The 25,339-nt window shown below is 35.7% G+C and overlaps 1 protein-coding gene across 1 annotated transcript in view; it reads left to right on the top strand.

The window, feature by feature from the left end:
* Positions 1-24,045, top strand: part of LOC127657402 (runt-related transcription factor 2-like) — an 82,456-nt gene extending 58,411 nt beyond the window's left edge. Inside the window, exons 6-8 of the mRNA XM_052146166.1 lie at positions 5,272-5,448; positions 11,392-11,553; positions 19,969-24,045. Coding sequence (XP_052002126.1) covers positions 5,272-5,448; positions 11,392-11,553; positions 19,969-20,465 — 836 coding nt within the window. The 3' untranslated portion in view covers positions 20,466-24,045. The remainder of the gene's footprint in view (positions 1-5,271; positions 5,449-11,391; positions 11,554-19,968) is intronic.
* Positions 24,046-25,339: the final 1,294 nt, after the last annotated feature.

The following is a 25,339-nucleotide window of genomic DNA, read 5'->3' as shown; positions in this document are numbered from 1 at the left end:
ATAAGATTTGTGTTTCTTCATATTAAGTTTTGTGTTCCCTCACAATAGTTTGCGTTCCCTCACATTAAGTTTTGCATTCCCTCATAATACATTTCGTGTTCCCTCGCAATAGTTTGCATTCCCTTGAGATAAGTTTTGTGTTCCAAACATTGTGGCTCTCAAAAAAAGAAAAAAAAAGAAAGTAAAATCTAGTTACAAGTTTATTTCCAAAGAAAAGATGTGTTCCTTAGAAATAATACTCAGAATACAGGCTCTTTTTACTTTATTGGATATGTACCCATTTAAGTATTTGAGCTTTGCTGTGGACAGATGTTTTTGGTACTATGTAAATGTCAGTGAATTCTGCAGGTCTCACAGGAAATTAGTTTTAGGGATTTTCCTTCTTTTGTGCTGAATCATACGAATGTCATTTTCATACGAATGTCTGGAAATGTAGTTGTGGACTAAAAAGTTATTTGCTTTTATTGTCTCAAACTGAGCTCATATCATGATCATGACACAGACGACAAAATGTTTCTATGAAAGGCCACTGTGGCAGATCTCTGCCTTCCCTATGATGAAGGAAGCAGGAGCCAGGAGAACAGGTCACGGAGGGACACACATTTTTAATTACACACATTTTCACTTGGACACAACATAAAACTGCTTTTCAGCACACACACGCCGACACACACACACACACACACACACACACACACACACACACACACACACACACACACACACACACACAAAGCTCTGTGTGTCGCTCACACTGTTAGCCTTCACAGCCCAACGCAGAATGTACATGTTCGTCGGCTGCATGCATTTTTTCTCTCTCTCTCTCTCGAACTGGTGACTCTGGCTCCTCTTTATCCCTCTCCTGGTTGACTGGTGTAATTCACAATCGCACAAAGTCTGATCGCAAACCTCTCATTTTAATTTCCAAAGTGCAATCGCTGTGACTGATACGAGGTAAAATAAGACCTAACGATGATCTTATATGAATAAAACCCACGGAAGATCTAACGGGAAGAACGGTATTCCAGTACCGAAGCGTGAAAGCTAATGTTTGCGAAAGGATATGCTAATAAAAATAATGTCAAACTGCTAAAATGATCTCCTTGCATTTATTTTGAATGCAGTATGTAAAAATTGTTAAATCAAAAATGGCTGAAATTAGGATTGAACGTGGAATATGATGATATTGAAGACAAAGATTATTGTTTACATACATGTGGCTCAGGTTGTAGAGCTGGTCGGCTGCTAATCGCAGGGTTGGCGGTTCGATTCCCGGCCCACATGACTTCACATGCCGAAGTGTCCTTGGGCAAGACACTGAACCCCAAGTTGCTCCCAAGCCATCATTGGTGTATGAGTGTGTGATTGGGTGAATGGGACACATTGTAAAGCGCTTTGGTAACTGCTAAGGTTAAAAAAAACGCCATATAAGTGCAGACCATTTACATATCCGCCATTGAAATCTGCTGCTTAAAAGAACCCAGAAGAGCAGTTCCCTGCGGTATTTATGAGATTAAATGGAGAGCAAATGGAGACTTCTGCTGAAGTCCAGTAATCTCACATGGGAGTTTTATAAGAGATCTCTAAAACATCTCAAACTGTGCTCAGATTTGAGAAATTTCAATATGAACTCGAACATTTCTCATCAAATTTACATTTACATTTATGCATTTGGCAGACGCTTTTATCCAAAGTGACTTACAGTGCACTTATTACAGGGACAATCCCCCCGGAGCAACCTGGAGTTAAGTGTCTTGCTCAAGCACACAATGGTGGTGACAGTGGGGCTCGGACCAGCGTCCTTCTGATTACCAGATTACCAGTTATGTGCTTAGACCACTACACCACCACAGCGTTATTCTGTTACGGTTCGCCAACAATGAAGTCATTTGTGTCTATTTTTATTTCTCCAGACTATTTTGACGAAAAGTCAAGTCAAGACATATTTATTTGTATAGCGCCTTTCACAACACACATCGTTTCAAAGCAGCTTTACAGAAGATCAAACTGTAATATCTATAACATCTTAGAGTCATCATTGTGTAGTTGTATAACTGTGAGCTGAGGTCTCTCTTTAGTACTAAATGTTCCTCTGTGACAGGTGATTTCTCTATTCAGAACGGGCTGTGCATTATTTATTCATATATTCACGTTGGGTGTTCTTGTTTTGCAATCCTGCAATGATATTTACAACTTCAGCAACATGATTTTATATTTTGCATTTAATGTTTCATGTCACTTTTATAGCTGCAGATAATTTGTGACTGGCTCACCTCTGTAAAGACAAAGGGGCGTATTCATGCGGCCCGTTTAAACAAAATTAACCTGGTTTCCCTTTTTCAGCAGCTGTGGTATTGATCGCAACTCTTTTGAAGGGAATACTCGCAGCTCTCCCGACCCAAAGTGCTCCGACATTAACCTCTGAATGCAAACGCTGTGTTTACTCAGCTTAACTCTCCAGCACAATCAGGTTTTGCAAGACTGGAGGTAGCTTTGGCTCCGAATCCGCCGATTGGAGGGCGGCCAAGCTTTCGCAGGAGTTGCTCTTTTCTTCTGTTTGATATTTACTTTACAGCCATTCAGTGGAACCGACCGGAGCTAGACAGTCAACACGGCTTACAAAGTCCCTCTTTAACATTATGTTCTTCTCATGTACTGACACAAAAGTTCAGTTCTAATGCAATATTGTCTGTTCTGGTCCTTTAACTGGGATGTTGTGTCCCGTATGGGAAGGGTTGTACATGCAAATACACTAAAAGGGGGAAGGGGGGTATGGCATGACTCGTACTCTTTAAGGCAGGATAGAAGAATCAGTATGTCCCTTTTTTATGGGAAACGAATGAATAAACATTGCTCATTCTATAGTCGTGACTCATACACATAGTTTCAAGCGTGATAATGGGAATGATAGGAAAATATAGCAGTTGTGTAATTTCACTGTGAAGTCTTTTGGATCAGCGCCACAGTATAAAACAACTGCATGTATGGACAGGTAGAAAGAAGATAGTTCCCTTCCTTTTGTGATTTAGTCGCTATTGTGAGAAGTTCAAGTTGAGATCTCACGATAAGCTCATTTATGTGACCCACATACTGATGTACTCATGCTGTATTAGCAATTTTATAAATAATGCGATTAAATGTCTTGTTGTCGTTTAATCCACGGTAGCAGAATTGCAATGTTTGTTCAATTAAAGCAACTAAAGAGTATCTATTTTCATTAACCCCTTAAACTCTGGTGGATTTTATTTTTTCACACTCAAATTTAAAAGCTCACCATTCACATATACTGTGGAATAATTGCAAAAAATTATTTATGACATTCTTATTATCTAATGATAAACAGAATTTTTTGGGGAAAAAAAAACTACTTTTCTTTTTGTTGTCCTAAATTTGTAAACATGTTTATCTGGTTCTGTTCACTGTACCGCACTTTGAAAAGTCTCATTTTATTCCACTAGATGGCAGTAAGCAATAGAAAAAAAACATTTTCCCTATCACATTCCATCACAATATACAGATCTGAAATGTAGGTGGCGCTCTAATGCATTTTAACCCTCAAAAATGAGCTCGTCCATAGACATTCAGTCTAATTTTCAGTTCAAGCACCACCCTCACTGCTTCATTGAATATCTCAGCCTCTGAGTGGACTAGAAAGTCAATTTAGGTGTTATTAGAAAGCTGAGATCCTCCCCTTTGATGATATTTAAAATGTAATCATAAACATTTCTGATGATTTGTTTAGCATGCTTTTCCTTCTGGAAATACATTTTCAACGTGAATGTTTTGAGGCCTTATTTTGTTGTTTTAAGTAACATAAATGATATAAATCAGATTATAATGATTCAGTGATTCTAAAGATTCAAATGATACCTCATATTCCTGATTTATGCATACGGATACTTTAAAGTTTTAAGCGTACATTTTTTTCATGATATAGCTGCCCACTTTGGACCCGCTGTGTAATGGCGAAAAACTACACATAACAGTAGTTGACATTTTTGGCGGGAAAACATTGCACATTGGATTTTGAATACAGAAAAGTCACAAAAAAACAAAATATAAAAAAAAAATCTAGATTTTTAAATATTTGAGATATAGCGCCCCACTTTACTAATGGCGAAAAACTTAGCTGACATTTTTGGCGGGAAAACATTGCATATTGGATGTTGAATACTGAATTGCTAAGATCACAAAAAAATGAAATATTTAAAAATATCTAGATTTTTAAATATTCGCAATATAGTGCCCCACTTTGGACCCGCCGGCGGGTCCATAGAGTAATGGCGAAAAACTACACATAACAGTAGCTGACATTTTTGGCGGGAAAACATTGCATATTGGATGTTGAATACTGAATTGCTAGTAACAAAAAAATAAATATTTAAAAAAATCAAGATTTCCTTTAATCAATGGCTTCAAAAAACACTTTCAAAGAGGAAAAGAGCAAATATATCACCGATATCAATGCTTGGTGAAGTAGTTCAGCTAAAATTTTAAATTCGGTCATTATTCATTCACCCTCATTTTATTACAAACAGGAAGTACTTTGCTCTAATTTTTGGTTCCTTGAAAGGCTTTAGTAAATACAATAAAAGTGCAGGATAACCACATCTGCCAAGCTCCAAAACAACAAATAATGCACCTTAAATGGAGTCTCATAATCTTGAAAATTAAATAGTTATTCACTGAAAATCTTGCCTTTCACTGCATATCTCATTCGTGCTCGCATTTATAAAAAATGGATGCATCAAGACGCATTATGTAGGGTTGATTTTGTGGCAAGTTTGAATACGTGGAATTGCAAATGAGATTTTAGAGCTTTGGATGAGGGGAACATTTTCAAGTATCACATGGGTTTGGAACAGCACGAGGGTGAGTAAATGATGACAGAATGTTCATTTTTGGGTGAACTGTCCCTTTAAGGGTGGACAGTAGGGCTGGGTATCGATAACGATTTCCCAAGTTCTCAATACAATCTGATTCCGATTTTATTCGATTTTGATTCATTTGGGTATATTCAATTATTTCTCAGCTATTATTTTGTAAATTATACAAGGATTATGACTTTATAAAAAAAAAAAAACGAAATTATGACAATGCCAAAACTATGCAGTTGTAAAGATTGACCTTGTTATTTTAAGAATTGATATTGGTATCGTTCAAATGAAGATCGCAATTAATCAGAAAAATCTATATTTGTACCCAACCCTAGTGGGCAGAATCAAGCAGTAGATGCATTCATTTTCATTTCTGTGTATTATTGTTCGTTAGGGCACAGACAGAAACTGGAGGACCCCCCTAAACCGCCGCTGTTCTCGGAGCGTCTGAGTGAGTTAGAGCGTTTACGCCAGAGCACCATGAGGGTTGCCGTGCAAACCCAGAGTCCCCGACCGACTCTCAACGCCACGCCGAACTCCTTCCACCCGCAGGTGCAAACTCAGATCTCAGGTAAACTGGGCAGAGTGTTTTCCTTTCACTTTAAAATGAATAGTTCACCCAAAAATGTATATTCTGTCATCATTTACTCATCCTCATGTTGTTCCAAACCCATTTGACTTTCTTTCTTCTGCGGAGCACAAAAGGAGAAACTTTTAAAGAATATCCTGGCCGCTCTTTTTTATGTAATGAAATTGAAATGGGAAAGGCTGTCAAGCTCCAAAACGACCAGAAAGCACCATTAAAGTATCATAAAAGTAGTCCAATCAGCGTGTGCGCTATATTTCAAGTCTTCTGAAGCCATATGATTGCTTTTTGTTAGGAAATTATTCTGAGCATTTGCTTTGTTGTTGTCTGGTTGGGTTAAGTATCCATTGGGAATCACTCCGAACATGATTAATTAGGTTAAATCTGAACTCTTTCCTGTTTTAAGAATAATGCTTCTCAAGTAAATTTAAGGATGTTATGATGCATTGCTAACACTCTCTATGAAGCCCATATTTATAATGCATTGTAAAGGCAATATAAATGTATTATACTGCATTCATAATGTCTATTAATACACCTTATAATAAGATATAACTACATATATAATACATTATAATACTTCCCCTATTCATATTTATACTTTAGAGTATAATGCATTATAACACAAGCAACATCCAATTTTAACGCAGCAGAAGTTAATAAAGTTAATCGTATAAGTGCTGTATAATGTAAACAGTAAAACGTCTTTATGACATGATCATATTATAAGTGGTCTTTGCCTGCTTTAAGTAAAGTTACAAACGCAATATCTTCTTATAAACAGCCATAACATAAACGTGTGACATATAATACATTACAAGTCAAACTTATATAATGGAAGTAATTTATAAAATAAGTCTCCAAATAAGATGCACAAACATTCAAGTTTATTAAATAGAGTCCAGTATAGATCCAGTTTGTTTGCATGTGTGATCAACATTACATATTTAGAGTTTCTGATAGATTTTAACCATGTAGCTTTACAAGTATGTGTCATAATATCTGAAAATGTACATTGAATGTGTGTTATTTTGTATTTTGTGCATGTGTAATGTAAAGAACGTCCAGCAGGACTTATAACCACTTATAAATATCTTATGGATGTTTATAAGAAGACATTGCTTTATTCACTTTACTTTAAGCATAACTGTTATATATATATATGACAAATATATGTAATACATTATAACTTCTGCAGATAAAATTAGATGTTGCTTGTGTAATAATGCATTATACTTTAAGGTATAACTATGAATTGCTAATAATAATAATATAATTGTGGTTACAATTATTTAGAAGTTATAACATGATATAAGGTGTATTATGAGACATTACTAATGCACTATAATGCCTTTACAATTCATTATAAATATGGGCCTCATAGAAAGTGTTACCGATATTTTTTCCTTCTTTTTGCAGTATTATGGACAATTGCGCTAGCTCTCCTTTTTTCCGTTTCATAAATGAATCATTCTTTTGATTTGGATCTTTGCAACAAATTGATCCAGTTCACAAAAATGTTTATGAATTGTACTGGTCCGTATCTTGAGTTCAACGCACTGACTCGATGATCTGGTCGTAGCGGTTAACAAAAGATTATCAGTGAATAACAACTGCAAAACTATCATACGACTTGGATAAAAAAGCACGCACGTCGTATGGACTGCTTATATGATACTTTATTGAAAAGATTGGCCAGGATATTGTTGTGTTTCACAGAAGAAAACAAAGTCATACTGGTTTGGAACGGCATGAGGGTGAGTAAATGATAACAATATTTTCATTTTTGGGTGAACTATCGCTTTAGAATATTTAGCCTGTCTGGACGCCCTGTGGCGTGAACTTTAATGACGTTTGTGTACAGGACAAACATCAGTACTTGGAGAACATGTAGGTTGATTCAAGTGAGTGTCTAGCCCTGATATCCTGAAGATAGACTGGTGAAGATAAGAGAGAGTGGGTGAGAAGTAGACTATATGATGCAAGAAATATAAATATCTGTTTACACAGTCAGGCAAAGATTGAATCAGACAACATCAAAGATTGAAACAAGAGATACTAGTGATGTGCCAAATGAATATCCCAAAATCCTTTTGTCTGCTTTTACCGGAATGATGCATTATCTTGTTTGCAAGGTTATGATTAGGTTTCAAAAGAAAGAAAGAAAGAAAAACTAAAGCTTTATTTGATTTGATCTCTGTTTTTTTTTTTTTTATGTTTTGTTCTTTGTTTGAATTGGCAGCTTACATAAGCTTAAAGGGATAGTTCACCCAAAAATAGAAATTATGCCATACCCTTAATGTTGCTCCAAACCTGTATGACTCTGTGACAGGGCGGAGGGCGGGGCCAGGTCGTGATTAAACACACCCGGTCCTCAATCGGCCTTTATCCCTCTCCGAGGCTCAATTAGCCCGATAAAGGACTGGGTGTGTATAATCACGACCCGGCCCCGCCCTCCTCCCTGTCACATTCTCTCTTGTGTAGAACGCAACAGTTGAATTTAAAAGAATCTTTATGCTGTTATTTTCCATACAAAAGCAGTTTATAGTGACCTCCAGTTTGAAAATGTGGATTTGAGAGCTGTCATTTTTGTCTACTCCTCATACAAAGCTATCGTATGGCTTCAGAAGACTTGGAATATACCGTACGTGTTATATGAACCACTACTCTGGTTCTTTGATGGGGTACTTTTGGTCCTTTTTGGAGTTTCCTTTGGTGTTCCATGGATAGAAATAACAGCATATGGTTTTGGAATGACATGAGGGTGAGTAAATACTGACAGAATTGTGATTTTGGGCTGGAGTATTTCTTTAAATCTATTACATTTGTCCAAATATTTTCATTAGTTCCTGCTGCACTTTTGGTGCATTGGAGTGTTGGTCTCATACGCTCTGAACTTTAGAGTTTGCATAATGTTTGCCAGTCTCTTGGATCGCCTCCAGTCTCTGCGCCTGTCAGAGTGAACACCATGTTTACTAGAAGACTGTAGAAAGCAAACAGGAAGCCGTTCTTGGCTCGCTCGACTTGCTATTATGATTGCACTATTTACATACCACAACCCTTTATACTTTAGGCCTAGCCAGCTAGTCGTTTTCATACTGGTAAGTCTTTCTTTCAGACATTTTTTTTTTTTAAACATGGCTGATCAAGGGTGAATCTTGTGCAAAGGTTAAATAGTAAGAAATAATATTTTGCATAAAGAAAATGAAGCCTGTTTTGATAATTTTCGTGACAATTAACACCCCTAAATTCTCATGAATGTAATGTGTAAGTCAAGTCATTTTTTATTTGTATAGTGCTGGTCACAACACACATCTATAAAGTCTTAGTGTGTAGTCCATCAATAGACCGAGGTGATGCAGGCAGATCAATGAGGTGCATTGCTGTTTAACCGGCAGGTCATTTCGGTGAGGTTCGGTGGGGTCCATCCCAAGTCCAAGGTTCAGGCAGTGGCATATGAAGTATCCAATGTCTTACAGTTTGAGTTGGCATCAGTTCATCCTCTGAAGTCAAAAGACTGAAGTGATGTCTGGTTGGCACCGGCTGCATGTAGTCATCATCACTCAGAGACATAGCAGTGGAGTCCAACACATAGCAGGAATGGAGCTGGATCCAGCCGGTTCTGGTGACCTCAGGATAAGAGTCCTGAGGTTGAGACAGGGAAACCAACAGAATAATATTAGCGTATATGCCATTCAATTTTATGCAGAGTTCTAGATCATGATAGATGTTTCTGGTTCCGGCAGACCCAACTAAAGCAGCCTAATTGTGGGTTGGAGGATAAATAAGGTGTATGCCTGGCTAAATAGATGAGTCTTTAGTCTAGACTTAAACTGAGGGAGTGTGTCTGCATCCATATACGTGTAGGAATAAGCAATGCTAAGCAGGCTTGCAAGCTACAAACACTTGTGCAGCGTGCCGGCAGCAACCAGTTTCTAAATCTCATTGGTGATTCTCAGTACTGAAATACAGTAATGTTGCACTATATTACAGTAAAAAAATACTGTTATACTGTTTTTAATGCACAGTGGCGCTCCAAAATACATTATTTTGTAAATACATTTGAACCGAGTTGTGATCTTGCTGTGCACATTTAATGCAAAGAGATCAAAAGAGCATGTATCACAAAATAATGGCAAGAAAACAGCTCTTTCTGTTAAGATTTCCTCGCGGGCTGCACGCAAAATCACAGTGTGACAAGTGTCCGATTCATGAGCAAATACTCACAAAAATATTTTGTGAATGACTCACTGAATCAGTCAGAATGATTCCTGAATAAACATTTGACTCACTTACTGAACTGAACTTATCACTACTTTCAGAAATAATAAGAGCTTTTTATATGTTTAATATTCGTGAAACTTAATCAGTATTACTGACAAGTTATTCATTTGACAACGTGTAGTTTAACAAAATCATTTGCAACAGTAATGACATTCTTTTTTGAAATACATGATACAGTATATTATTTAAATTATATAAAATGTTATTGTTTTTTATTAAAATCTAAATGATTTATTTGTTTTAAAACACACACACACACACACACACACACACACACACACATATATATATATATATATATACATATATATATATATATACACACACACACACACACAATTTAATTGTGTTTCATTAAAAGATAAATTAAATATATATATATATATATAATTTCTTTGTTATATATCTAAAATGCTTTATATATAGACACAGTTTTGTTTTTATTCAAATATAATTCATAATTTATATATATATATATATATATATATATATATATATATATATATATATATATATATACATACACATTTAATATAATAATTTAATAGTTTTTATTAAAATATAATTTATTTGTTTTAAAACAATTATACATTTATATCCACAAATTTTTTATTATTAAAATGTAATTTTATTAAAAATAATTTAATACATTTTATACTATATAATGTTTTATTAAAATATTATTTATTTGTTTTAAAACAAATATATATTTATAACAATTTTATTTTTATTATTAAAATGTAATGTTATTTAAAAATTGTAAAATACATTTTATACTATATAAGTTTTTATTAAAATATTATTTATTTGTTTTAAAACAAATATATATTTATAATAATTTTATTTTTATTATTAAAATGTAATTTTATTAAAAAACAATTTTAATACATTTTATACTATATACGTTTTTATTAAAATAGAATTTATTTGTTTTAAAACAATTATATATTTATATACACAATTTAATTTTATTATTGAAATGTAATTTTATTAAAAAGATTCTAAAATACATTATGTACAATATAATTTTTTATTAAAATAGAATTTATTTGATATACATACACACACAATTATATCGTTTTTTATTTAAAAATATTTTTTATTTGTAATTTATCTAAACTATAATATATATATATATATATATATATATATATATATATATATATATATATATACTACACTCACACACACACACACACACATGTATATATTTTTATAGTTTTTATTAAAATAGAATCAAATTAATTTACTATTTTTTTGTATTCAAATTAGCATTAATTAAAAGCAGTACAATAAATACTAACAAATACAACAAATATGATGTATAACTTTAAGAATTCAGTAATATATAATTATTTCTTTCACATTAGAGTAATTTGAGGTGAAATGTTTTCATTCTTCATGAAAATAATGTCACAATGCAAACCATCTTAATGGGCCTAAAATATAGTTGTTGAAAGCATTTGGTGTTTGTGTAAACATCAAAGAATTAACCTCTTAAGTCACGTTGTAAAAACACTGCCTACTAAAATGGTCAATGACTGAAGAGTGTACGATCACACCCATAAAAAACATTGTTTAGGATCCTGCAGATGTTGGTGGTGACTTCAGCAACTGGATGTGTCTCATTTATCATTCCCACAGATCCTCGTCAGGTGCAATCCTCTCCGCCCTGGTCGTACGAGCAGCCTTACACCCCATACCTGAGCCAAATGACGTCGCCATCCATCCACTCCACCACACCGCTGTCCTCCACCCGTGCCACGGGCTTGCCCACCATCAGCGACGTGCCGAGACGTCTCTCAGGTAAACATATGCAACTCTGGAAAGAAGACAAATCACACAAGATCTTTGGAGAAATATGACCTCAAACATTTCTCATCAAATTCTTATGCAAACACTATATCTGAACTACCACCTAAATGATGTGACACTAATTTTATAATTGTATTTAAATAAAAACATTTATTGAATACTCTTCTATGGTGAAATATTTTCAATTTCTAAAGTCAAAGTAATTATGATATTTATTTTGGGGGGGGCTTTAAGTAAAAAAAAAGATATAATCTAGTGATAAGAATAATAAAATAATAATAATAATAAAAGATAAGTAATAAAAAATAAAATAAAAGCTAAAATTGTTGAATAAGAAATGTTGCCGTAAGTAGACTGGAAAGTTTAGGTGGTGTGACCAACATGCAGGTAGCCATTCTGTTGTCATGTGTCAAAAAAACAAAAAACAAAACAAACAAAAGGGAACACTTTGGACTCTCTTGACTGTGTTTGATGTTTTTAAAGTGCACCTATTATGGTTTTTCAAATATTACCTTTCATGTAGAGTGTTATATCGCTGTTTGTGAAAGTAAAAAAGTCTGCAAAGTTTCAAAAATCAAAGTGCACGACAAATGAGTTAATGACTCCCAAAAGAAAGAACCGATTCTGAACACCTGAAATGAGTCGTTAGTAATTCCTGAATCACTTCATGTACTAACCTACGTAATTTGGTAACAAAAACCCTCCTCTGGTCTTCATTGGCTGCTCGCGAACAGCTTTGACCCGCCCTCAAACACTACACTAAGCGGTAGACCAATCACAACAGACTGTGACATCTGACCAATCAGAGCAGAGTATGCTCTCTGAAAGGCGGAGTTTAGAGTGAATCCTTTAGAACGAATCATTGAACGAGTCGTTTTTGACACTGGAGAACAAAGGTGACGCTGCAATTTAAATTATGAGCAAATGAAAGTGTTTTTTGACCTTGGATGCATGTAAATCTATCGTATGAGACCTTTAAAACTAAATTAGGCATGTTTAAAAACCATAATAGGTGCACATTAAGAAATATTAGATAGTTTTACATTTGTATGAAATGGCACATATTGTTCAGGTCAAATGGAGAAACCCAAAAAAAAAAAAAACTTTTTGATTTTCATAACTAAAAAATTCATGATATTTAAAAAAAGGTCAAATAATTATAATAATATATATATAATAATATTATATTTATTATATAGTTTTACCTTGAAAAGTTGTTTTAAAAACTTTCTTGAAATTATTCCAGGTGCAAAGGAAAATATTTTAATACCTCTTGGTTTCACCACTTCACCTTTTTAAGGCCATTAAATCAATTTATTTTGAAAATGCTATAAATGTTTTTCAAAAGTGTATGAAACCAACATTGACACAAACATTGCATTTCTACAAACTTGAAACATGTGTTTTAAACTAGATTTTTAAAACATTTCCATTTTTATCATCTCGGACTACCTTATTTGTCAATGACCCGGAAGTCAAAATTGACGCTATTTATTTACTTAATACGAAATCCCGTTCTTTGTGTGCACAAGTCACCAGTGCACATTGTGCCGAAGAAAATCTAGTAATCATTTCTCTTTGTAATCTTATATCCACAACTTGCTCCACCTTCTGAAATCATCAATGCCTCGTATTTTTTACCCCCGCATACAAATGTCACTTTTCACCATACAATCAATTCACAACGGATAAAATCAAGTCCCACCCAAACTTTTTTCTCACTGAAATACGTCACGTTATGGAAGTCAAATGGGTTGTGAACTGTGCTTCATGTCTTTAAATAAAACTTAACTGAAAACTCTGGGCCTAATCGTATCCTCAGCCAACCTCTCATTTCAGGAATGTGTGAAATTGAGTATCTAAATGTGTTTTACTTTCTCAGCTGATCGTGTCAGCCATGAACACTTTTCCCAAACAACTCATTTGCGCCTGAAATCAAATCAAAGCATTTTTCCCCAGTTAACTTTCTGCTTTGTAAGCGTTTGTTACATTGCCCCTGGGCGAATGTCTTTCCAAGCGGTAGCACCTTTAAAAATAGAGAGCATTTGAAAGAATATCTCCCGTCACCCCCATCCTTTCCAATGGAGTCTTTGAACTTAGCTCCCTTTTGAAATGCCTTGAAAAGAAACAATAAAACAGACTAGAGTTTCTTGACTCACAGATCTCAAAAGGTAATCGCTCTCGAGTCTAAAAACATTGGAAAGGATCGCTGTGACTGTGCTTTGATTAATTAAATAGGCACCAGATTTTGGACCGCCCGCCCTTTGGGATTTGTACTGAAACAAACATGTAGCTTGGACGTTTTTCTTTAATACACCTGTTTGACTTTCTGCCAGGTTGGTTTTTGAACTCTCTTTTTTTTTTCTCCCTTTTGGCTCCCCACCCTAACTGCTTTCTTTGAGCCTGAAGCAAACGTGAAAGTTTAAATGACTTCTTGGTGTGGCTGCCTTTTGAACCGCGGCCAGATGCCTCGTTGGGTTTGATTAGTTTAGATTTCACCCGCCTTTCATCTTGGAGATGTCTGCCTTTGTTCTTACCTCAAAGAGACACACGCAGCTCTTGGTCCTAACGCCCTCTATTCTTCCCCTGAATAACTCGAAGAGAAGACTCGTCCCCGAATGCATCGCTCCCTCTGCAGCTGTTCGGCTGCACCGCACGGCTATTCTTCGCTCTCCTGGGGTCACGTTACGCCTTGCAGCCAGAGAGCTGGTGACTGATAAGGACACAGATGAAGACATGCGTAATATTGCACAAAAGAGTGATGAATTATCCGAGTGGGATCACCTCACATTGAGGAGCTTAAGAACTTTGATTTACCCATTTGTAACAGTTGGTTTGACGACAGCACTTTTCAAGCGTTCACATGTGTTTTGTGGAGACTGCCTCTTGTGCCACCATGGTTCAATGATGGTATCAGATGGTAATAAATGGAAAACTACCATTGGACAATGGCAAATATAAATACCATGGTGCTAAAGGATATTAATAGTCATTTATAATGGTGATGTTTACATGGTATTCTCAGGTACTACAAAGTATACCGTGGTACTACAATGGCGCATTTCCAAAAAAAACATGGTATTTCCACAGAACTTTGATTTATTCCATGGAACTGAATGATTACCATATTAACGTACCAATCTATTTACATGGTACTACATAGAATACTATAGTAATTCCATGGTATATGTCCAAATAGCATGATAATACCATAGCACTGTGATATTTACCATGGTACTAAATTATTATAATAGTCATGAACAATGATAGTTACATGGTACTCCAAGGTACTTGAAGGAATGGCATGGTACTACCATGGCACATGTCCAAAAAACATGGTATTACCACCATATTTTGATTATGGTACCATGGCACTTAATGATTGCTATATTTACAGTATGTACCAAGGTATTTACATAGTACTTTTGTTAGTGGCTAATGTCTCTTTGTCTTTTCAAAGTAGTCATTTAGCAAACATCAGCAACAGCAATAATATCCCTGGGGCTACGTGAGGTTAAAGGTCACAATGGTGCTAGGGCTCAAACCAGCAACCGTCTTATTTCCAGCCTTGAGTTTTAGCTACTAGACCACATTATCTCCATAATACAAAGTGAATGAAGTTTAGCTAAAAAGGTTTGGCAAGACCTGGTAACATAATGAGTTGATTTTCATGAACATATACTGCAGAAAGGGCCTTTTAAATAGTGATTGAAGGTTGTATATTTGAATTTCTGTCATTGTTTTGGAAATAGGACTTGGGTCTCGTCTCTGCTGCGCTGTCCCCCTAAAGTGTCTTTTTTGTTTGGTTTGAAATGTCAAGAACTGATAACGTTGAGAGACAATCTGCTCATAATTGGCCACACATGTTCTCTTAAGTTTTCTGAGCTGTCAATCGCGAGGCTGCACTCACAAGCAGACACACTGACGGGAAAGACGCCACTGGATTTATCGGCATCTGAAACCACTGTACCTCAGCAACAGGGTGAGAGGAGACTGAAAGGAAAGGACGTTTGTAATTTAAAAGTATGGATTTGTTTGTTTGAGAGAACAGGGGAGGAAGGAAAGGGTTTGTTTGTTTGTTTGTTTGTTTGTTTGAGAGGACAAAAAAAGTTTCTTTGTTTGAAAGGAAAAGAACATTTTGGATTTGAAAAGATTGGATATGTTTGTTTGTTTGTTTCATTGATGGTTTGTTTGGGAGGAAAGGAAATGAAGGAAAGGGTTTGTTTGTTTGTTTGTTTGTTTGTTTGTTTTAAGGATAAAAGAGAAAATAAAGTTTATTTGTTTGAAATGAAAGGAACTGTTTGGATTTGCTTGTTTCTTTGATTGATGGTTTGTTTGAGGGGAAGAAAATAAAATAGGAAAGCGTTTTGTTTGACATGAAAGGAACATTTTGGGTTTAAAGCGTTTCTATTTTTTGTTTGATGTTTTTTGTGAACAGAGAAAGGAAGGAAATTGTTTGTTTGCTTTAGAGAATGAAATAAAAAGATACATGGTTTGACATTAAAGAAAAGGAACATTTAGAATTTGAAAGATTAGATTTGTTTGTTTGAAGGTTTGCTTGGAAGAATTTATGTTTGTTTGTTTGTTTGTTTAAGAGAAGAAAAAGAAAAGAGAAAATACAATATATTTTTGTTTGAAATGAAAGGACTTTTTTTATTTGAAAAGTTTGGATTTGCTTGTTTGTTTGATTAATGGTTTGTTTGAGGAGATGTGAGAAAGGAAAGTGTTTGTTTGTTTGAGAGGAGAAAATGAAAAGAGAAAATAACATTTGTTTGTTTGTTTGTTTGAAATGAAAGTTACATTTTGGATTTAAAAAAAGTGGATTTGTTTGTTTGATTGATTAATGGTTTGTTTGGGGAGATTTGAGAAAGGAAAGGGTTTGTTTGTTTGTTTGTTTGTTTGTTTGTTTGTTTGTTTGAAATGAAAGGAACATTTTGGATTTTAAAAAAGTGGATTTGTTTGTTTGATTGATTAATGGTTTGTTTGAGGAGATTTGAGAAAGGAAAGGGTTTGTTTGTTTGTTTGTTTGTTTGTTTGTTTGTTTGTTTGAAATGAAAGGAACATTTTGGATTTAAAAATGTGGATTTGTTTGTTAGATTGATTTATGGTTTGTTTGAGGGCAAGAAAATAAAAAAAATATAAATGGTTTGTTTGACCAGAAACTAACATTTTGGATTTGAAACATTTGGATTGGGCAGAGGAATGGAAGGAAATGGTTTATTTGTGTTTGTTTGTTTTTAAATAAATATTTTTGACATTAAAGAAAGGGAACATATATAATTTGAAAGGTTTACATTTGTTTGGAAGGAGAACAAATTAATGAAATGGTTTGTTTGTTTGTTTGAGAGGCAAAAATAAAATAATTTTTTTTTTGTTGAGAATGAAAGGAAATTCTGGATAAGTAAAGTTTGGTTTGTTTGTTTGTTTGCTTACTAGTTTGAGAGTAGAGGGAGGAATGGACTTGTTTGAGAGGAAAGGGGAGAAAGGAAAGGGTTTAGGATTTGTTTGTTCATTTGTATTTTTGTTTGAGAAAAGCCAAATACACAATAAAATGCTTGAAAGGAAAGCAAAGGAAAAGAAAAAGGAAAGGGGAATTCTGTATTAGTAAAGTTTGGTTTTGTTTGTTTACTAGTTTGAGAGTAGAGGGAGGAATGGTTTTGTTTGTTTGTTGGGAAGGAATATATATTTTACATTTACATATATAAGGTTTGTTTGTTTGAAAATAAAGTTTTTCATTGATTTAGAAGAGAAAAGGAAATAGGAAAGAAATGAAAAGAAAAGTTAAGGTTTGTTTGTTTGAGAAAAGAGCAGAAGAGAGGAGTTTGGGTTTGTTTGTTTGTTTACAGCCTTTAATTTACCAGGCGGCACCATTTAAAAAGCAGATCATGATGAACACAATGTGCAAAAATAGACAGATGTGGTGAGATGAGGAGTTGATAAGACACTGCTGTGGGATTCTCTCTCCTGGGGTTCAGCGAGTCACAGCCCATTAGTGGTTTATATGTTTTAAAAACACTCTTGTGGTTCTAAGAGAGTAGATCACTCCTCTTTGGCTAATAGCAGACATGCCACCACATCTGAGACTGCTCATTATACATCCTGTGGAAACAGTTTTTTCCTTTAAGCGTTTCCATGTGCGCTCCCATTTTAATCCGACATTTCTCTTTGATATTCAAACAAATGCAAGGATGCGTGTTTATGCATGCGAGCATAAATGCGCACAACATTCAAACACAAACGCCAGAGAACGTTCACCAAACAGGAGTGAAGAAACAAATAGCCAAAGGCAAAACTCAGCATCACATCAGTGACTTTAATCCCAGTTAAATTTGCATATATATCTTTATTTTACTGATGACATTTTTGCAGCATTACTCTCGTCCCTTGTAATAAACAAGTATTGTGTTATTCAGGAAGCATATGAGCAGTTAATTAAATATTTGTGTGCCAGGCCAACTAAACTGCCGACATTCAAGTTGAGCCAGTTTCTCTTGTTGGTTGGTTGATATTTAAGTTATTGTATAATAAGTTATAACGTGTAAATGATGGGCAAGGAGGCGGCGGAACGGGCAGAACCGTCAACTTAACTTAAATGACATAAATGAACTTAAACAAACAAACACACACAATGTGTCTCTCTCTCTCTCTCTCTCTCTCTCTCTCTCGAACTGGCGTCCCCGGCTCCTCTTTATCCCCCTCCTGCTGATTGGGCTGATTCAGTCCATCGTTGCGGCCCGGCCACGCCCTCCTCCTCATCACATAAGTTCCTAAAATGCAGCACTTATCTGATCATATGTTCAGTTTGGAACGTGCAGGTGATGGACATATTGCTATTCACAGGAAGTTCTGGATAAATGTCCTATAATATGATGCTTCTTTCTTGCACTGGAAATGTAATTCAGCAAGATGCAACTTTTTTGTAGCCTGGGATATTTTGGTGTTTATCAAAATACAAAGACTTTTTTTTAAATGGGAGATGATTCTATATAATTAGCTAGTAATAAATCATATGTATTACTGGGAAGCAGAAAGCAATGAAGTTATAGCATGCAGTGCATTCTTCACAATCTTCTTGGGAGTTTTTATAGAGTTGTTAAGTGTCGACAGGCTACAGGAGTTACTGTGAATTGTATGTAAATAAGTTTGACAGCGCCCTCTTCAGTCTGATTTAACAATGTCCTTTTACTCCTGTCAGTCTTGATCAGTGTTGAGGAAGCTACTTTGAAACTGAAGTTTGTCATGATACAAGCTACCAAACAAACAAACAAACAAACAACCGCCATTCGCCACTAAGTGGCGGTGACGTCACCACGACGCTTGTGCCAGGCTATGTGCACGTTAAGGCCACGTGAAGTGTCGAACGCCCGCTGGCAGGAGGTCACGGGACAGATCCAACCGGTGACATGGGTCGAATGACTGAGAAAAGGGTTGACAAGCTACCACACACACACACACACACACACACACACACACACACACACACACACACACACACACACACACACACAGGAATGAATGCATTAGCTGCATATAAAGTTTATAGGATGCTCCCTTGCTCCCTATTTAGTGAATGACTTAACCTCCAGTGTGCTGTTTGTCAGTACACAGTTCGAAATGCTCCATATTATCCATTGAAGGCAACATTTTTCAACTTTTGAATGAACCCATTGATTCTCATTGTAAAATGCACAGTAAATATAGGATTCTAAGGTAAATATGTGCTATTGTACACATTAGTGTACATTGTGTTTAGCAGCGTGGTTTTTCTGTGATAAATCGCTCAAATATAAAAAATGGCATATCGAATAAAACTAGAGACTCTAATCTTTTGACTCAAACAGGTTTCAGTGTAAAAACTTACTGAGGGTTCTTGCCAGATGTAGTTTTGTTGGCGTTTCTCCCAAAGACAAACTCCGCTGTGGTCAGCGCCATGTTGCTTTGTCACACGACTTTAACCCTTTACTGACAGCTCAGAGTCTCCTGAACTGAGATCAGGTGGTTTAAATTAATTAAAATTATGCGTTGCGTATAGCGAAGCCAAAATACAACGTCCACGTATGTGTACACAGAGGTTAAATATTTAGCTACAAAACAAAAGTAAAATGCCACAAATGAAATCTGTTTTGAAGTCAGTTTATTTTCACAAACCATCTGAATGAACCATTTTAAATAAAGAAAAACAAATTTGACTTCCCAAAACTACCAGAGAGAGAAAATACATTGTTGCACTACACCACTATGTGTCGGACAAAGAAGCTTGTTTCTAGAAAAGCAATAGTTTTTTATTTTGAAAACAGCTGTGCAAGTGTCACACTACTCAAAATGAAGTTTCTGGTGTCGTTACTTTCAGTTACTTTAGTAGATGGTAAATTATTGACTAAAAGACTGTTCTTTTCTCTCTGTCAGGTGCATCGGATCTAAGCCCCTTCTCGGCCGACCCACGCCAGTTCGAGAGGCAGTTATCGGGTCTCCCTTCTCTTACGGAGAGCCGTTTCTCCAGTCCCAGAATGCACTATCCTGCAACGTTCACGTACACCCCCACACCGGTCACCTCCGGCATGTCCCTGGGCATGTCTACGACCACACACTACCACACCTATCTGCCTCCGCCTTACCCCGGCTCCACCCAAAACCAGAGTGGGCCCTTCCAGACCAGCAGCACGCCCTATCTCTACTATGGAGCTTCATCTGGATCATACCAATTCTCAATGGTACCGGGGGGAGACCGATCCCCCACCAGGATGCTGCCACCTTGCACTAGTGCGTCTACGGGCAGCACCCTTATCAACCCCAATCTGCCCAATCAGACGGACGGCGGCGAGGCGGACGGCAGCCATAGCAGCTCGCCCACTGTGCTCAACTCCAACGGTCGGATGGACGAATCCGTTTGGCGGCCATACTGAGAAGGTCCAGTTGAACGCGACCTCAAGGCAGCACTGTTAGCCTTCAGGAGGTAGTGCAAGAGATATTTGCATTCGTAAGCATCAAGGGAATTCGTTTCGGAAGCACAAACTCTTGTTGAGGAATAATGGTACACCCGTTGGTACAAAGGTACTTTATGTTGAATGGATGCAGTGTATTTGAATGACTATACTGATGCTTTTTTTTATAAAACAGATAATTGATTTACGGCATTAGTCTAATTGATTTGACATTCCACACAGCAATCAGTGATATAAAACATGCTCATCACTAATGTCATGGCAGGCACTCAATTGTAATTCTGTCATAACTCACCCATGTTATTCTAAACCTGAATGACTTTCTTCTATAGAACACAAAAGAAGTTTAGCAGAATGTTTTGCCCTCTATCCTTCCCCTCAAATCTCATTTGCATGTACACATAAATTCAAATTTGGCATGTGAAGATGCGGCATGCCAGGTGTGACCTTATCGAGTGCATTTACATGAAATGAAGTTCTATGGTTTTGACATCAAATGCACAAAATACTTGCAGACTTTGTATAAGCTAGTAATGATGGTAAAGGTGTTCACATACAACACGCAATCGGTGTAATGGGCAAAATTTTTTTTGTGAAATGCCTTTATGACTTTAACCCCATAACCAGGGCTGGGAAGAGAAATCGGCCCGGGATTTTACATGGCAACTGTCTTTTTCTGCATATCGTGGCGCCGTTTTGTGGTCCATTCTGCATAACGTGGTGGCTCATTTTAGCTTATCGTGGCCTCTCGATGGCCAGTCCGCCCCAAAGTGCGTCGGCCCACCGGGAAAATGCCCGGTGTGCCAGATTACCAGTCCAGCCCTGCCCATAATGGAACGCTGTTTAAGGGGTTCACAAGAACACACACATTGTCGGCTTATTAAGCATAATCGGTGCAAGATTGTGCATGTAAACACGTTCACTGATGTCAAACTACATTGGTTCTTGGTTTACGCGCAGCTGACATTTTATTCCTTTAAAGGGGGTCATCTAATTTCCCTTGATCTTTTTACATATAAAAAGTCATTGTACTATAAATACATACAGTAACTTTCAAAACTCAAAACTTCCTCCTCGTTGCAAAAAGAGCATTTGTTGATACCAAGCTGCCAAAATGACTGGTTCCCTACTTCCTCCGCATTGTGATGTCACACTGTTGTAGACATTTGCATCTGACTGCCTCCGCAATAGGGCTGCAACTAATTATTATTTTGATAATTGGCTAATCTAATGATTATTAGGTGATTACATACACAATATGGGGCCTGATAAAGGGCCGGATGTGTGACATCACGACCAGTCCCCGCCCTCCGCCCTGCCACAGACATAATATAAGAAATATTAAAGATTCCACACAATTTCGTGATCAGTAATCAAATAAGCAAATTTGTGGCAATAACTATTAACAAAAAACATGTCAGTTATTCTGAATAACTTTAACACATCTGTGGGTCATTTTGCTTCATTTTAATATAAATGTTGTTATATTTTATTTTGTTATCACTGTGCAATATGATTCTACATTGAGAATCAATGGATGCATACAAAAGCTGAAAATTTTAGCTTTCAGAGGCTTTATATGGAGTTAGGATGAAAATTATATTTATTTAGAACTGTTCTGAGACCAGTGCAGACAGACAGCACACTTTCTAATAAGTCATTCACTAATTAGTGAGCATCCTATAACTTTCCTATGCAGTCAAATCTAAACTCCAACTAAAAGTTCAGTTTCAGGCTGCAGATGATGTTTGGATCACTCAACATGTTTCGCAGACATGTGTCAATGATAATCAGTACATTGATTGATTTACATTCATTTAACATGGTTGGCAGTGATTGGATATTGCTGAATATTACTTTGAATCAGAATTAATTATGCAAATTTGTGATGTAATGTCTGCAATCTGGCTTTCTATAGGATTGGTGCAAAAATGTTTCCTGCTGTCCACATATGTTAACATACATTTAGGGAATATATATACACACAGTATATACAGGGCTGGACTGGTAATCTGGCATACCGGGCATTTTCCCGGTGGGCCGACGCACTTTGGGGACGATCAGGGGCAGACTGGTTGCCCTCAAGAAGTGAACGGGCCGGTGGGTCGGCCGCGAAACGTGCCGAATGGGCCTAGATAAGCAAAAATGAGCCGCCCAGTTGCCATGTAAAATCCCGGGCCGATTTCTCTTCCCAGTCCAGCCCTGTGGATATGTGTATATATATATATATATATATTCCCAGTCACGCTCTGGTGTCAGCACATTAAAATAATAATAAAAAGGCGTGTCATGACCCCTTTAACTGTCCTATAATTCATTGAATTGCAAAAGGAATACATCAACATTACTGCATTGACAACATTTTTCTAAATTGTTCCTTTTGTGTTCCACGCAAGAAAGAAAATGATACAGGTTTAGAAAAGCATGAGGGTGAGTAAATAATCAACAGGATTTCATTTCTGATGGAACGATTGCTTTAACTGGCCAAGAATTGAACTTTCATTGCAACAGGAACACGTCCGCACTATTGGCTCTGTATAATATGACTATAATATTTTTAAAACTACCTTGGTATAATTTAGCATTTCTTAACACTGAAAGTGATTTTATTTATGTGTGCAGAAAGTCAGCTATTTGAAACAGTACTTGCCATGTTAATTCCCTCTTATCATTATGATTTATGTATAAATGGTAGCAGACGGTACTGATTTGAGAAGCGGTATAAGCCATATAAACTTTAAATTATGTTTTTAAAGGGACAAAATGTATGACATTTTGAATATTATTTTTGGGACATCTTTTAATAACTTAATTAAATATTTACTCTTTTTGTAATTTAAATGTTTTGTTATTATTATTATTATTATTATTATTTCTATTGTAAAGCAACCAAAAAAAGAAATCCAATGGTTCGTAAGCAATGAAGGATGTTTCCTTGCAAGACGATATCCACGATCAAATGTGGATATTTTTACTCGGAATAATGCCTCAGTTTTTGTAATAAAACGAAAGCATTTTCTATAAAGAACATGAAGTTGCAGATATTAAGAGAAGTAAATGAGAATATGTAACATCCTTAATTAAAAGAGAAATGTACAAAGATTTGTCCTGAGAGGTGACGTGCTGCGCTCTCCACTTGTTTGATTTTGGTATCCAATGTTTATCAAGTTAATTTATTTTAGATCGAATTTTTATTTAATTCTTTTGGTGACTAGAAGAACGACCAAACTCTTGCAACAATTGCCTAATTCTTTGCATCTTTAAATACAGGCATGATCGAATCTCACAGAATATTTGGTTTCAGATTTTTGCGTGCAAAATGTTCATTTCAAGTCCCTTGTGCAGATATATTATTAATACAATTATCAGCCTAATATTCTATAACTGGATAATTAACTGCACTTTGTAGGTTAGTAAACACTATGCAAACTGTACACCATCAACAATCAAACTTTTTATGAGTACTTCAATATTATATTATATCAGACAATACAAACAGAATCATTGGTTGAAGTTGGCAAAACAACCTGCCTGTTATTTGTGTGTTATATATATATATATATATATATATATATATATATATATATATATATATATTAAACAGACAAATCAAATTTAGTAGCCTAAATTACACAATGGATGTTTACTGGAAAGGTTCATCATCTCAATTTCTACTTCTAGAATTTATTTATTGGTCAACAAACCATAATGAGAACTTCTGCAAATATGTTGTAACGATTATATTTGTAACGATGCAATTTTCTTTTACCTTTTGTAGTTGGCGTCTGAAGTTGGCGTCAGAAGATAAATGTTTGTTTCTGGATTTAACAACAAGTGGTACTTGATAGAATGTTTGTCCAAATGTAACATGGGCTGCTGGCAGCACCCTGGAAAACAAATGCCATTTTTGTTTTTCTTTCTATATTTTTGTAAAATAAAAGCACTTCTTGTTTTTTATCAAAAGAGATGGAAAATTAATAAAGCCTAAATGCCATGTTTAAAGGGAAAAGGGTGAACATCAAAGGGTGATATTTCACACCAAAATCAAAAGAAATATGAATTACATTTTGCATAACGAAGCCTATTTTTACCATTTAAGATTTTTTGTGACGTTAAAATCGTAACAATCGTATCAAAATTCTCATTGCTACAATTTGAAAAAGTATATATAATTAACATTACTATAATTATTGACACAATGACACTCATTCATGAAACTTTCATAAATATACGAGTAAATTGTTCGTATTCGTATTCCCCAGATTTGTTAGTAAAACATATGATAGTGAATTCCAAACATTTGTATATGTATAGGGGGCGTATGCACGTTCATTCACAATTATCATAATCCACGCCCATGAAAACACCATATAAGGAAGTCACCAGACTCGCTAGTAAATGCTGTTAACATCAATGTGTGACAGTAATGAAACAGTTTTTATGAATGAAGTGCATTCACGTTGTTATATTTAGATTTAGCAACTACAATAGCGCATTAAAGAAAGTGAAGAACTTCCTGTCATCGCATGTTTTTGCTGTCATATGACACTCTTGTGAATCAAACAGTTCAAGAAGTCAATAAAAATAGTTTGACATGAGTGTAGATAATGTTCAGTTCATGCCGGGAGGAGGATGTCCATCACCATTAACCTTCTCCGGTTCAGTTCGCAGCGCATCACCAGCATCACTTGTGCAACTTCTCGGGGTAAATCATGATGTAACAGTGAAATACTCACAACTGGAAGAATCTTCAGAGAAAATAATTTAATGGCCGAAGAAGATCTTTGACCGAAACGCTGTAAGATCAAGCTATACATCAATGTGTGTGCTTTTAC

The sequence above is a fragment of the Xyrauchen texanus genome, chromosome 16 (genome assembly GCF_025860055.1).
Source record: "Xyrauchen texanus isolate HMW12.3.18 chromosome 16, RBS_HiC_50CHRs, whole genome shotgun sequence".
Taxonomy (NCBI): Eukaryota; Metazoa; Chordata; class Actinopteri; order Cypriniformes; family Catostomidae; genus Xyrauchen; species Xyrauchen texanus.
The sequence above is the reverse complement of the archived record's forward strand: the minus strand, read 5'-3'. Positions and strand labels throughout refer to the sequence as shown.